At 44.3% G+C, this 15,712-nt stretch overlaps 1 protein-coding gene across 1 annotated transcript in view; it reads right to left on the bottom strand.

Moving 5' to 3' along the window:
* Positions 1-15,712, bottom strand: part of LOC134352922 (proteolipid protein DM alpha) — a 51,450-nt gene that overhangs the window by 16,056 nt on the left and 19,682 nt on the right. Inside the window, exon 2 of the mRNA XM_063060551.1 lies at positions 601-787. Within this exon, the coding sequence (XP_062916621.1) occupies positions 601-787 (187 nt within the window). The remainder of the gene's footprint in view (positions 1-600; positions 788-15,712) is intronic.

Raw genomic sequence — 15,712 nt, forward strand, 5'->3', positions numbered from 1 at the left:
ATACAAGCCATGCCCTCCTCTCACTTCCGCCATCGGGCAGAACCCTAAAGTTCCACACCAGCAGCTTCAGTACCAGCTGCTCTCTTGTAACCTTCAGGTTCTTGAAGTCACCTTCACAATATAATCCTCCTGGCAACAAAAGACTACAGACCATCTCTTGCACTGTCATACCCTTGTTTCTCATTGTGTTTTTTCATTATTGCCTTGTTTTCACAGTCCTTTAGTAGACCCCCTTTAATAATTTATGTCTATTTTGTGCTCTGTGTGTTGTTATCTGAATCGGCATGCCTGTGATGCTGCTGCAAGTCAATTCTTCATTGTGCCTGTGCCTCACCGTACCTACCCTCATGGCAATAATCAACATGGAAAATGGGGCCATGATCGTGATATGGGGTAGAGCAATTCAGAAGGCCAGATCTGCAACTTCTATACCTAATCCTTACCGCTTTGCTTCTCCAAACATTTTTAAAAACCCAAATTTTATTTTATTCCTCAAACTTCCACACATTGGACAGAATCTGCCTCACGTGCAAACAGCTACCACACTTCCCTGTGACCTCCTACAAGGGTAAAAAGCAGGGAGGAGACGGAGCTACTTACAGGGTCACCAGGACAGCGTAGTCCACAAAGTCATGGGAGAAGTGTTCCTCGATAAGCTTCTCGGTCCCAGTCAAGGCCTCGTGACCACAGCCACAGAACAGGGCCACGCCCACAAAGCAAAGAATGGTAGCGATTAGGGAAGCGTAGGGAACTCCCCTGAGGCATCGTACACAGCACTCCGAGCAACCTGCAAGGAAAAGGTACAGTTCATAATACACCGCCAATCCACCCCCTGCTTGCCAGCGTCCATCCCATCGACTGCAGCAAACAGTCTGACTGCCCAGACAGAAACTAATATCACTCTCTCCAAATTTCACCCCATCCTCAGTAACTACAACACCAAAATGCCTTGTCATACAATTCCCAACGCTGTATTCCATCTGCTATTTTTTTGCCCATTCTTCCAATCTCTAAGTTCTGCTGCAATCACATTGCTTCCTTAGCACTACCTACCCCTCTACCTCTCTTCGTATTATACACAAACTTTGCCACAAAGCCACCAAATCTATTATCTGAATCATTGACAAACAATGTGAAAAGCGATGGTCCCAATACTACACTAGTCACCAGCAGCCAACCAGAAAAGGCTTCCTTTATTCCCACTCACTGCCTCCTGCCTGTCAGCCATTCCTCTATCCATGCCAGTATCTTTCCAAAAATACCATAGGATTTTATCTTGTTAAGCAGCCTCATGTGTGGCACCTTATCAAATGCCTTCTGAAAATCCAAGTAAATGACATCCACTGCCTCTCTTTTGTCCTTCCTACTTGATAGTTCCTTGAAGAACTCTAACAGATTTGTCAGACAAGATTTCCCTTTACAGAAACCATGCTAACTTTGATTTATTTTATCATTGGTCTCCAAATACCCCGAAACCTCATCCTTAATAATAAACTCCAACACTTTCCCAAACACTGACATTATGCTAACAGGCCTATAATTTCTTTTCTTTTGCCCTCCTCCATTCTTAAAGAGTAGAGTGACATTTGCAGTCTTCCAGTCCTCCGGGACCATGCCAGAATCAAGTGATTCTTGAAAGATCGTGACCAATGCATCCATTATCTCTTCAGCAACCTCTCTTAGGACGCTGGGATGTAGTCCATCTGGCCCAGGTGACCTTCCAACCTTAAGACCTTTGAGTTTGCCTCCCACTTTTTCCTTTGTAAAAGCAATGGCATTCACTCTTGCTCCCTGACATTTCTCCCCATGACCGTGTGGGTTTCCTCTGGGTGCTCTGGTTTCCTCCCACAATCCACAGATGTACCATTTGGTAGGTTAATTGGTCATTGTAAATTGTCCCATGATTATAGTAGGCTAGCGTTAAATCGGAAGTTGCTGGGTGGTGCATCTCCAAGGGCTGGAAGGGCCAACTCCACGCCATATCTCAACAAAATCAATAAAAGAAAATAAAATCAATAAATCGCTAACTAAAATCCTAAGATATGGAGTAGAGTTCATTCTCGTGGAATTTATGTGAGAAAGAAGTTAGTAAATCAACTTTTTTTCCATCTCATGCTTATTGACTCTGGTTCATTTACGTAGCTGAGCCTTAGGGAATTATGGAAAGTAATGAGATGGATCATTTTATAGGAATGCAACCATCCCCTCATTCTCCCATAACACAGGGGACACCTGTACCTCAGCACCAGCTGACAGATTGTAGAGGTTCCCAACACCAAGTGTGGACCCCTTTCACTAGTCCCACCCTTTACCTGGAGACCTTTCCCCCATTACTGCACACTCCAATCAGAGGAATCAGAATGCCAGCACACACCCGATCATCCTGGTCACAGCAAGATCTCCCCTCGTTCTTTGAAACACTGCTGTAGCTTGCCTTCGACTCTCTTCAGCTGGAAAACCCTCACATTTTTTTAATTAACACTGGAACAAAGCTCTAAAACTGGTAAGCCTTTCTTCAGATATAGAGCACAAAGCTGTGAGTTCTCTTCCTGCAGAGGTCTCACCACATTCCTACACATACAGCAAGGCTACTGACCCCAGCAGAGATCAACGCATCATTTACTTGCTGTATCTGTGTATTATTTTCTACACCAACACTTACTAATTAATTCACCGTTTAAAAAACATTCCCTTTTCTGTGCTTTCTAAAAACACAAATATCTCACATTTTCCAAGGGCTCCAACTTGCCAGTTTTAACCAATAACAAACAAAAAGGCAAAAGATAGAAATTTTATTTTCTGCAGCAGTGTAAACAAAGCTCCATTTCTCCAATAGATCTTAAAATATCAACCATGCATTTTTCTCAAGCACTACTGCTTTCAAAATGCAGAAATGGAACACTGTCTACAGTGATTAGCTGTGAAAATGGAACAGAACCCCTGGTCAGAGGCAAAAGTAAGCATCTTTTGGGGACAAACAGCCCAGAATAAAAGACTTTAAATGGTGCTATTATCACCAGCAATTTGACTGCAGTTCTTATAGAAAGCACAAGTAACTGCGACTGCCAAAAAGTTATTTTTAAAATAATTACAAAGACCCAGTCTTCCCAAACAAGGAAAATGACCAAAGTTGAACCAAAAATAGTGAGTGACTGATTCCAGTCAGAATTATGCCCTGGGAAACTTGAACCTTTTCCCATCCCTCGGGAGCCAGTTCTAGGCAAAGGAAGACATTGATGATGAAGTTCGCCACTGCCTTCAATGCCCTACTTGACATTTAGTCAATTGAGGAAAGGAATGTCTGAAAATTAACGTACAACATAGAACCGTGCAGCAAAGTATGGGGCCTTTGGCCCATGATGTTAGGCGGACCTATATAAACCTACCCCATGATTAATCTAACTCGTCCTGCCTACACAGCTGATAACTCTTCAGTAATCTTACATCCAGGTGCCTGTGTCTTTTAAAAGTCCTCATTAAATCGACGTCTCCCACCACTCTCTACAGTGTGTTCTAGGCTCCCACCACCCTCGCATAATAAATTAAACACCTCTGACACTTCCCTAAACTTTCTTCCACTCACCTTGAACAGATGTCCTCTGGTGTTGTCCATTGCTGCCCCACTGACTGTCCACTATACCTAAGCCTCTATAATCTTATACACCTCCATCCTGGTAAATCGCCTTTGTGCCCCTTCTCAGACCTCAGCATCTTCCCTATGAGGCGACCGGATCTGAACACACTACGCTGTTGACCAACCAGATTTTCAAGGAGCTGTAATATTACCTCATGGCTCTTAAACTCAACCCCAGGATACTGAAGGCCAACACAACATGTGCCTTCTTAACCGTCCTATCACCCTGCACAGCATTTTTGAGGGATGCCTCGGCTTAAACCCCCACACTCTCTCTCTTTCTCCACACTGCTAAAAATCCTGATATTAACCTTGTACTCTGCCTTCAAGTTCGATCTTCCAAAGTGTATCACTTCACAATTTTCTGGATTGAACACCATCTGCCACTTCTCTGCCCAACTGTAACCAGCGACAGCCTTCTGCACTATCTGCAAGGCACCCAACCTTTGTCATCTGCAAACGTACTAACCCATCCTTCCACTTCCTCGTCCTTTCAGTTTTGGTCACCAAATTACAGGAAGGATATTAATAAGCTTGAAAGAGTGCAGAGAAGGTTTACAAGGATGTTGCCGGGACTTGAGAAACTCAGTTACAGAGAAAGGTTGAATAGGTTAGGACTTTATTCCCTGGAGTGTTCAAGAATGAGGGGAGATTTGATAGAGGAAGAGCAGAAATGGCCACTGCCTCCTCTGTGTTCCTGAGACCTGGACTACCTGGAGCAGATATCTCAAGCTGACAGACAACTACTACCAATGCTGACTCCTCTAAATACGCCAGCCTCACTGGAAGGGCAAGTAAGCTAACACCTCTACCTGTTGCGGTCAGCTCTGGTAGGTGGGCTACATTGTTTACACACCACAGTCCCGTGAAACATTATGCTATATTCCACTCCTATCCAATGTCAGACAGAGAAAAAGATGCGAGGATATGCTCAAAGCTTCCTTGAAGGAATGTAAAATCTCCACCTACTGTGCATCAGGAGCACACTGAGGCCTAGTACAAGCAGTTTAAGGAGCACATCACCCCACAGACCTTCCACCCTCCTTGTGGGAAAGTCTGTAGCTCCCACATTCACCTCATCAGTCACTTCAGAATCCAAACAAGCAGAGCGGAAGCAAGTCATCTTCGGTCCCCAAGGAGGAAATTAAATTATGCTTCACATTGTGCCGGGTTTTCCAGAGCACAGGCCATTATTTAGATTCTAGAGTCTGATCTGTAGCTCACTAACAAGTCTTCTTCCAATTTTCAGCCAGAGGCTTGGTCAATGACACAACATGCCCACAGTACAGAGCACCAGTCAGTGGTAACATACTCTTTACAGTGCAGTGATTGATTCAAACTTGGTCTAAAATGCTTCACTTCATTTATTGCCAACTGTTGGAAAAATCTAACTCTATCTCTCCAGTCTACAAGACTGTGTGACTGCCAGTCACCACCAACTCATTTCCAAAATTATGGAGTTACAGTGTTCACTTAGCCACACACACAAGATGCTGGAGGAACTCAGCAAGTCAGGTAGCATCTGTAGAGGGGACTAAGCCGTTGACGTTTCAGGCTGAGACCCCTCATCAGGCCCAAAACATCGACTGCTTATTCCCCTCCATAGCTGCTGTCTGATCTGCTGAGTTCCTCCAGCATTTTCTGCTTGTGGCTCTGGATTTGCAACATCTGCAGAATCTGTTGTGTTTATGATAGTGAACGTTTGGGGTAGTTTTTCCAAATGCCTCTACAATGTTATTGCTGTAGTCTATTGTAGGGCAGAGCTGTGCAGGAACTTTGGCACAAAATGTACACACTCACTGATGGATCTCTGTTTATCTTCTGACCCTTAGGGTTCTTTCGGGATTCAGGAATGACCAGCAGTCTTAATTCTAATGATTGCTTATTTTAGAGGTCAAACAAACACACAAATAATAAGCAAACTAAATAAAGAACTGAGAAACAATGCTAAGAGGTAAATGAGCTGCAAAGAACGCAAAAAGTTGGCGCCTCTGAAAAATCCATCACTTTTATAGATAAGGAAAATTGCTCAGATAAGTTAAACCAAACAATGATTGCACAATTACATCACATGGGTAATGTGCTAATACTAAGCCAATGAAAAATGAGAAAGGTGATAAACCGTTAATTTAGCTGCTATACCGCTTTCTGCCAGTGAGTGGGGATGAACCACCCCAGACTGTGAAAAATACATGTGAAAATACTGTGAGAAGTACAAATCTGATAAAAAAAAAAGGATTATCTTTATTTTTTAAAGAACGTTTCCAACACACACTAGAAATCACCCCAAGCTAGGGCTGATTATTTTGTTAACTTCAAGCCTCAGACAGATAGATGTTTTATTCCTCCTTTTATTCACACATCTACTGTCACCACGTTATTCTATTCCTGCTTCTGAAAGCATCTCCTCTACTACATCTCCAGACTGATCTCAGTCCATCTGCAAGACACAAAACACATAGTGAATCACATGGCACAAGTGTCAGACATACAGAGCCAACAATACAGCTCCTCTTTCAAAATTCACCACACATGGGACCCCACCCCTACTCCGCCAATTTCTCACACACTCACTTCACCTGCTTAAAATTCTAAGCCTGACTTGGTTTCTCACCCAGCTTTGGAAGACCAGCAGATTTGTATACTTGGCACTGTCTGTTCTTCCAAGTTGTCAGCGTTGACTGAATTCAGCCAAACAAACACACAGATTAGCATCAGGATCCAACAAGTTACAACTGGTAAACTCTATTTAAAAAACCAACCTTTGCCAACATTCAGTGGGACAGAAAGACAGCACTTTGCAATGCCATACCCAGTAATTCAGGAACAAACCCTTCTTCAGGACCCCTCCCATCCATCCCATAATCGCTTTGACCTTCTACCGTCAGGCAGAAGGTACCACAGTATAAGACCATGGACTGGATATCAGCTTCTTGCCCCAGGCTGTGAGACTTCCGAACACTCTGTTACTACCCAGGTATTGATGACAAGTCAGTAACACTGTACTGTTGTATGTTTAACCACATGTATGTTGTATATGCACTTTATGTTAACTTGGACAACTACATAATTTTATATCATCATATAACAAACCATATAACAATTACAGCATGGAAACAGGCCATCTCGGCCCTTCTAGTCCACGCCAAACTCTTACTCTCACCTAGTCCCACCGACCTGCACTCAGCCCATAACCCGCCATTCCTTTCCTGTCCATATAGCTGTCCAATTTAACTTTAAATGACAACATCGAACCTGCCTCAACCACTTCTGTTGGAAGCTCATTCCACACAGCTACCACTCTCTGAGTAAAGAAGTTCCCCCTCAGGTTACCCCTAAACTTTTGCCCTTTAACTCTCAACTCATGTCCTCTTGTTTGAATCTCCCCCACTCACAATGGAAAAAGCCTATCCACGTCAACTCTATCAATTCCCCTCATAATTTTAAATACCTCTATCAAGTCCCCCCTCAACCTTCTATGCTCCAAAGAATAAAGACCCAACTTGTTCAACCTTTCTCTGTAACTTAGGTGCTGAAACCCAGGTAACATTCTAGTAAATCTTCTCTGTACTCTCTCAATTTTGTTGATATCTTTCCTATGATTCGGTGACCAGAACTGTACACAATACTCCAAATTTGGCCTTTCCAATGCCTTGTACAATTTCAACATTACATCCCAACTCCTATACTCAATGCTCTGGTTTATAAAGGCCAGCGTACCAATATTATTTTATGTTAATATTATTTTATGGACTGTATATGATATATGTGCTGCGTTGTGCACCTTGGTTGCAGAGGAGTGTTATTTCATTTAGCTATACATGTGTGCAGTTGAATGACAATAACCTGGAACATGAACTTTCCTCCAATCCTCTGCCCAACAGCAATTCCCATAATCTGGACTTTGCCCAAAATGTACAATTATTCCCCGAGTCTGCACACAACCGGAGGCCTCACTCAGCAAGCCTGCTGGGAACACAGCACACCTGGGCAGTTCAACCACTGTTCCCAATTAAACTGGATGGAATAGACTGACGGGGTAGGAGCACAGGGAGACATGGAATTTCCATCAGCCTGTGAATAACAAATATGAAGCTCAGCACTGCACTCTGCTGTTTGCATGACACTACAGCAGGCCTCCAAAACTGTGGGGAGGAGTCAACCGGATCGAGCAAAAGTCAAACAAATAACGGTGTTACACCAACTACATCAACTCCAGTAAATTCAGATGCCAGGGAAATAAACCCAGTGTACATCTGTAAGCTTTTACTGGGTACACCTGTACACCTGCTCGTCAATGCAAATGTCTAATCAGCCAATCACGTGGCAATTAGTCAATGCACAAAAGTTTGCAGACATGGTCAAGTGGCAGAGTTGTTGTTCAGACCAAACATCAGAATGGGGAAGAAATGTGATCTAAGTGACTTTGACTGTGGAATGATTATTAGTGCCAGACAGGGTGGTCTGATTATCTCAGAAACTGATGATCTGGGAATTTCACACACAGCAGTTTTGAGTTTACAAAGAATGGGCGATAAACTAAATATCCAGTGAGTGGGAATTCTGTGAGTGGAAACACCTTGAGGTTAGAGGAGAATGGCCAGACTGGTTCAAGCTGATGGAAAGGTGACAGTAACTCAAATAACCACATGTTACAACAGAGGCATGCAGAAGAGCATCTCTGAATGCACAAAACATTGAACCTTGAAGTGGATGGGCTGCAGCAGCAGAAGATCACGAACATACACTCAGTGACCAATTTATTAGGCAGAGGTAAGGATGCATCGGACAGCAACCTTGCTGGTTTATGAGGCTGAGTGGCTAATTCAACGCTCAACCCTGCACGGATGCCGGCTAGATTCGAACCTGGGACCTCTCACACCAAAGTCCGGCGAGGATGCCACTACACCACTGGCCAACAGACCGGTATAGGGGGTGCCTAATAAAGTGACCACTAACTGTAGATAGGGTCATATCTTTATCCCATAGAACAGTACAGCGCAATACAAACCCTTCAGTTCACAATGTTGTACTGACCTTTTATCCAGTTCCAAAGTCTAACGCTTATCTGAGACATAGCCCTCCATTTTCTCTCAACCATGTGCCTATAAAATAGGATCTTAAATGTCCCTAATGTGTCTGCCTCTACCACCACCCCTAAAGGCGCATTCCACAGACGTGTCACTCTGTGCAAAAAAAGACTCTCTTTAACATCCCCTTATACATTCCTACACTCACCTTAAAATTATGCTTTCTCTTATTAACCATTTCCAGCCTGAGACAAAGGCACTGCCTGTCCACACTATCATTTTATACACCTCTATCACTTCACTTCTCATCCTCCTTTGCTCCAAAAGGAAAAAGCCCTAAACTCACTCAATCATTCTTCATAAGGCATGCTCTCTAATCCAGGCAGCATCCTGGTAAATCTCCTCTGCACCTTTTCTAAAGCTTCCACATCCTTTCCTTAATGAGATGAGCAGACATGAACACAATATCCCGTGGATCCTACGTCTCCTGACTTATTGAATGAGGAACCTTTTCAAATGCCTTACTAAAATCCATATAGATTACATCCACCGCTCTACCTTCATCAATTTGTTTTGTCACTTCCTCGAATAATTCAATCAGGCTTGTGGGACTTGACCTGGCCCTCACAAAGCCATGCTGACTATTTCTCATCAGACTCTGCTTCACCAAATGCTCATAATTCCAGTCTAAGAATAGTTTGCAGACCACTAATGTAAGACTCACTGGTTTATAATTCCCTGAATTATCTCTATTATATTTCTTGAACAAAGGAATAAAATTTGCCACCATCCAATCTTCTGGTACTACCCCTATGGCCAGTAAGGATGCTATAGGTACAGCAATCTCTTCCCTTGCTTCCTGTAGTAACCTGGGGTTTATCCCGTCTGGCCCCAGGTAATAATCTATTGTTAAGGTATACTTATCTATTCACAAGTTCCAGCACATCCTCTTTCTTAATGTTGACATGTTCAAGCACGTCAGCCTGGCTTACGCTGTGCTCACATTCAACAAGGTCCTTTCAATGGTCAAAATTAAACCAAAGTACTCATTAAGGACCTCCCCTATCCCTCTGAACTCTGGGCATGTTTTCTCTTTCATCTCTGATCAGTCCTACCCTCACTCTAGTCATCCTTCTGTTCTTCACATATGTGTAGAATGCCTTGGGGTTTTCCTTAATCCAGCTTGCCAAAGCCTTCTCATATCCCATATAGCTCTCCTAACTCCTTCTTCAGCTCCTTCCTGGCTACTTTATAACTTCCAAGAGCCCTATCTGATTTTTGCTTTGTAATCCGTAAGTATACTTCCTTTTTCCTCTTGACTAGATGTTCCACATTTCTTGTCAATCGTGGTTCCATCATCCTTAAATTCTTTCCCTTGCTCAGTGGGATAAACCTATCCAGAACCTATACAAGTGCTCTCTAAACAACATCCTCACTTCTACTGTGTATTGCCCCCTGACTACATCGGCTCCCGCATAATAGCATAATTCAGCCTCAACCAATTAAATGTTTTCCCATACCCTGTCCAGGGCTGTGCCAAAGGTCAGCGGGTTGCAAACTCTATCTCCAAAATGCTTACCCAGAACAGATTTGTCACCTGTCCAGGTTCATTGTCTATTACTCGATCCAGGATGGCCTCTCCTCTAGTCAGCCTGTCCACATGCTGTGTCAGGAATCCTTCCCAGATACTCCTCACAAATCCTAGCCCACCTAAACCTTTTGTACTAAGGAGGTGCCAATCAATATTAAGGAAGTTAAAGCCACCCATAGTAACAACCTTAATATTTTTGTACTTTTCCAAAATCTTTCTCCCCAATCTGCTCCTCAGTGGTTCAGCTGCTTATGGGGGCGGGGGGGGGGGGTTGGGGTAAGAAATAAAAATACTCCCAATAAAATAATTGCTCCCTTCATATTTCTAACTTTCACCTACACTGACTCAGTTAGTATCTCTACAATATCTACTCTCTCTGCAACTGAGATACTATCCCTGATTAGCAATGCCACTCCTCCACATCTGTTACCTCTCTTCTTGGTCCCTTTTGAAATATCAAAAAACCTACAACATTCAGCAGCCATTCCTGTCCTTGTAACAGCCAGGTCTCTGCAATGGTCACACCATTGTAGTTTCATGTACTGATCCATGCTCCAAGTTCGTCACCCTTGATCTTGTGATCATGTTTTAACTGAACTCATGCCTATCCTTCCTCACAGTCTCTCTCTCTCCCCCCTGGTTGAAACCCTCCCTGACAGCTCTAGCAAACTAGCCCAACAAGGATATTCGATGCCCCCACCACCACCCACCTGAGACCATGTGTAACCTGTTCTTTCAGTAGAGGTCACCTTCATCAGAGGAGATCCCAATAATCCCCAAAATCTGAAACCCGACTCCCTGCACCAATTCTTCAGCTACACATTCACCTGCCATATCATCATATTTTTACCCTTACTGGCCTTTGTAGCTGGATCAAAAACAAGAGGGCACAGGTTTAACCTGAGGAAGGTTTTAAAGCAGATCAGAGGGGTAAATTTGTTTTAAACACAGAGTGGTTGATATCTGGAATATGCTATCGGAGGAGGCGGATGGAATCTGGGACAATCACTGCATTTAAGAAACATTTAAATAGACACTGGAATAGGATACGATACTAATGCAGAGAAATGGGATTCAGCAGAGCCCCATTTCTGTATTCTATCTTGGATCACTAAGGGGAGCACATGCGCTGTTGTTGGAAGGCAGTGTTAAATTCTAAATGCCGGCATTCACACCGAGCTTGTTTAAAGTGTCCAGGAAACACCATGCTTGTCCTACACCTCATCCAGACTACACCCATGGGTGTCAGGGCCCAGGAAGATGTGTCCTGTGGAGTAAAGTACGAAGTCATTGGACATTAGGCCATTTGGTAATTCACATGCAAAGAATTTGATTACAATTTGGATGGAGATAGGCAGAAGCCAGAAATGCAAATTTCCTTGCAGCATTTGCTTTGCATGGTGCCTCTGTATGCAACCCAATGTTCTTTGCGGTCTGTGAATTTCTTCCAGGATCTCAGCAGTGGCACTTGTTTATAAATTGCCTCACTGTTGTCTCATGTTACAAAATACCGTGAGAAGTTTCAGTTAGTACATCATCCAGGTGGATCACTCCGTACACAAGTACATCTGGGTGGTGCCAAAGGAAAATACACCAGATGTGGTGGTCCAATGACAGAGAGGTGCAGTGCAGTGCAGGGACAAGGAGATCAGATCACTCAGCTGGCTCCACTGGGCAGGCCATATCATCATCACATCCACCAGTGCTCTTCTGAAAAAGACGTGCCATTCTAAATTTTGTCATGGGAAAGGATTACCAGGCAGAGAGGGAATGATTAAGGACATGCTCAAAGAACTACAACTTTCTCACTGAACTCAGAGAAGAAGGGAAACATTAGGGAAGCCACTGAGAACCTTAACTTCACTATAAACAGTGAGAAGGGTCACACTACTACATAAACCAACATTACCTCATCTGTACCTCGCGTCCTGAGAAACAGACATGCTCTCTGGCCCCAGCCGAGGTGAGGAGGGCCCCAGCTGAATCTAGCAGCACACCTGGGTCACAGGGGCGTTGTAGAGATGAGCACTGCACCAGGTGCCTCCATCTCTCATGGTTGTGGGTGAGTGCCTGGGTTGTAGTAAAGCTCTGTCTGGTCCACTCTGCAATGATCTCTTCCCATTTCTTCCTGTCTGCCCCGTTTCCTTTTCCCCTGCACCGTTCCCTGAAGAATGCTGTTTGAGAATCCACTTGATCTTGTTATGTGGCCATACCACCTCAGTTCCCTCTTCTTTACTGTGGACAATAGATCTTCATAGTGTCTCGTGTGCTGAGTGATGGTTCCTCATACTTCATCGTTTGAGACACGGTCTGTATAGGAGATGCCGAGGAGTCTTCTGAAGCATCTCATTTCTACTGCCTGGATCACCTTTTGCAGTTCTGCTGTCGATGTCCATGATTTGCATGCATACAAGAAGATGGAGAGCAGGAGTACGTGCAAGAGTCTACAAACTGGATCTGAGAGCAATGTTATCATCTCTCCAGACTGGTTTTAGTTCAGCCAACATTGCTGTTGTTTGAACTGTCCTTGCAAGGACTTTGGATTTTGATCCTTCTTGTGGATGATGGTGCCAAGATACTTTATCTGTTTGCCAGTCTCTTGTTCCTGTCCACTGACAGTGATTTTTGTCATGATTGGCTCCTCACTGTTCCTCATCAGCTTGGTTTTCCCTGAACTGATCTCCACGCCATATCTGGTAGATGTATCGTCCAGACGGTTCACAAGGCAGGCCAATTCATCCTCACTTACTGCCAGCCCATCAATACCCTCAGTGAACCTGAGGTTGGTTATGGTCTGTCCTCCAATGCTGACTGTGCTGATATGGTCTTCCGGAGCACCTGTCATTATTTACTACAGGAAAATGTTGAACAGCATGGGTGAAAGGAGGCAGACTTGTCAGACTCCAACTGATGTGTGAAGCCACTCTTCGACTGTGCCTTGAACAAGTGCCACAATGCGAGCTTTGGTGTAGAGCTGCTTGACGGCTTGGATCAGCTTCTGGCGCAAGAACAACAGAACTGGTTGTGGACTACAGGAGGAATGGAGAAAGGCTAGCCCCTATTGACATCAATGGATCTGGGATTGAGAGGATGAACAGCTTTGAGTTCCTCGGCATAAACATCACCAAGGATTTCATGTGGTCTGTACACACTGACTGTGTGGTGAAAACAGCGCCTCTTTCACCTCAGACGGTTGAAGTAGTTTGGCATCGGTCCCCAAACCCTAAGGACTGTTGTACATACTACTTATTACAAATTAGTATAAATTGCTCATTGCACATTCATGAGACCATAAGACAAAGGAGCAGAAGTTGGCCATTCGGCCCATCGAGTCTGCTCCACCATTTTATCATGAGCTGATCCATTCTCCCATTTAGTCCCACTCCCCCGCCTTCTCACCATAACCTTTGATGCCCTGGCTACTCAGATACTTATCAATCTCTGCCTTAAATACAGCCAATGACTTGATCTCCACTGCCGCCCGTGGCAACAAATTGCATAGATTCACCACCCTCTGGCTAAAAAAATTTCTTCGCATTTCTGTTCTGAATGGGCGCCCTTCAATCCTTAAGTCATGCCCTCTCGTACTAGACTCCCCCATCATGGGAAACAACTTTGCCACATCCACTCTGTCCATGCCTTTCAACATTCGAAATGTTTCTATGAGGTCTCCCCCCATTCTTCTAAACTCCAAGGAATACAGTCCAAGATCGGACAAACGTTCCTCATATATTAACCCTCTCATTCCCGGAATCATTCTAGTGAACCTTCTCTGTACCCTCTCCAACATCAGCACATTCTTTCTTAAAAAAGGAGACCAAAACTGCCCACAGTACTCCAAGTGAGGTCTCACCAGTGCCTTATAGAGCCTCAACATCACATCCCTGCTCCTATACTCTATTCCTCTAGAAATGAATGCCAACATTGCATTCGCCTTCTTCACCACCGACTCAACCAGGAGGTTAACCTTAAGGGTATCCTGTACGAGGACCCACAAGTCCCGTTGCATCTCAGAACTTTGAACTTTCTCCCTATTTAAATAATAGTCTGCCCGTTTATTTCTTCTGCCAAAGTGCATAACATAAACATACAGATGGAGTTGTAATGTAAAGATTTTTACCCCTCACGTATGTGAAGGATGTAAGTAATAAAGTCAATTCAAATTCCAATATAATTCAAATGTTGTATCTCTTCATTGTGGCCCAGAGTGCATCATGCCACACCCTTTCGAATGCCTTCTTGAAGTCCATGAACATGTGGAAAATGTCCTGTTGATGTCGGAACAGCAGTGTTCCAAATTTTCTGCCAACTGCAGCTTTGAAGTACCTTGTGATGGAGGGGTCCTTCAGTTTGTCCAAGTTGAACTTCACGCTGATGTTTTTGCATTTTTCGACTTTCTTCAGCCTGGTTCTAAAGTTCACTATCACCAGGTCGTGGTCACTTCCAATATCTGCACCTGGGAGCATCTCTTGATTCCACTGAAACTGGCTCTGCAACAGTATGTAATCGATCTGGCTATGATGTAGCCAGGATAAACCCACACAAAGCTGCAGCGCCAGACAATATACCTGCTTGACTGCTGAGAGACTGTGTGGCCCAGCTAACAGAGGTCTTAAAGGACATAGCTTATATCTCTCTGAAACTCTCCACTGTCCTTGCAGGGCCTCAAGGCAGCCACCATCATTCCAGTGCCTGAGAAAACGATGGTACCGGTCCCAAGTGATCACTGCCCAGTGGCACAGACTTCAACAGTCGTGGAGTGGCTGGTCATGGATCGCAATAAATCCCACCTTCCAGCTACACTGGACCCTTTTCAGTTCACCTACTGCCCAAGCCAGACCCTTGATGATGCCATAGCCTTGGCCCTCCACTCTATCCTGTCCCACCTAGAAAACGATGCCTCATACATCAAGTTGTTGTTGATCAACTTAAGCTCAGTGTTTAACGTGATCATCCCTCAGGGGCTGGTGGGTAAACTGCCCTCGTTGGGACTCAAAAGCCCTCTCTGTAACTGGATTTTGGACTTCTTGATCGGCAGACCCCAGACAGTCTAGCTGGCAGCAACATCTTAAGCTCCATCACGCTGAGCACTGGTGTCCCCCAGGCCTGTGTGCTCAGCCCGCCATTATTCACACTGCTGACTCATGACTGCACTGTCAGATTCAGCTCAAACCACATCATCAAGTTCACTGATGATACTACATGGCTGGCCTCTTCAGCAACAATGATGAGTCAGCACACAGTGAGGAGGTAGGGAGGATTGTCAAATGGTGGGAGAACAACAACCTGTGTCTCAACATGGACAAGACAGAAGAGATGATTGTGGACTTTGGGAAGGCACAGTTCAACCACTCTCCATTACACATCAATGGCTCTGCCGAGGAAAGAGTGAAGACCACACAATTCCCTGGTGTACACATAATAGACAATCTAACCTGGATCCACAACACCTTCTAA

The sequence above is a fragment of the Mobula hypostoma genome, chromosome 10, assembly GCF_963921235.1.
Source record: "Mobula hypostoma chromosome 10, sMobHyp1.1, whole genome shotgun sequence".
Lineage (NCBI taxonomy): Eukaryota > Metazoa > Chordata > Chondrichthyes > Myliobatiformes > Myliobatidae > Mobula > Mobula hypostoma.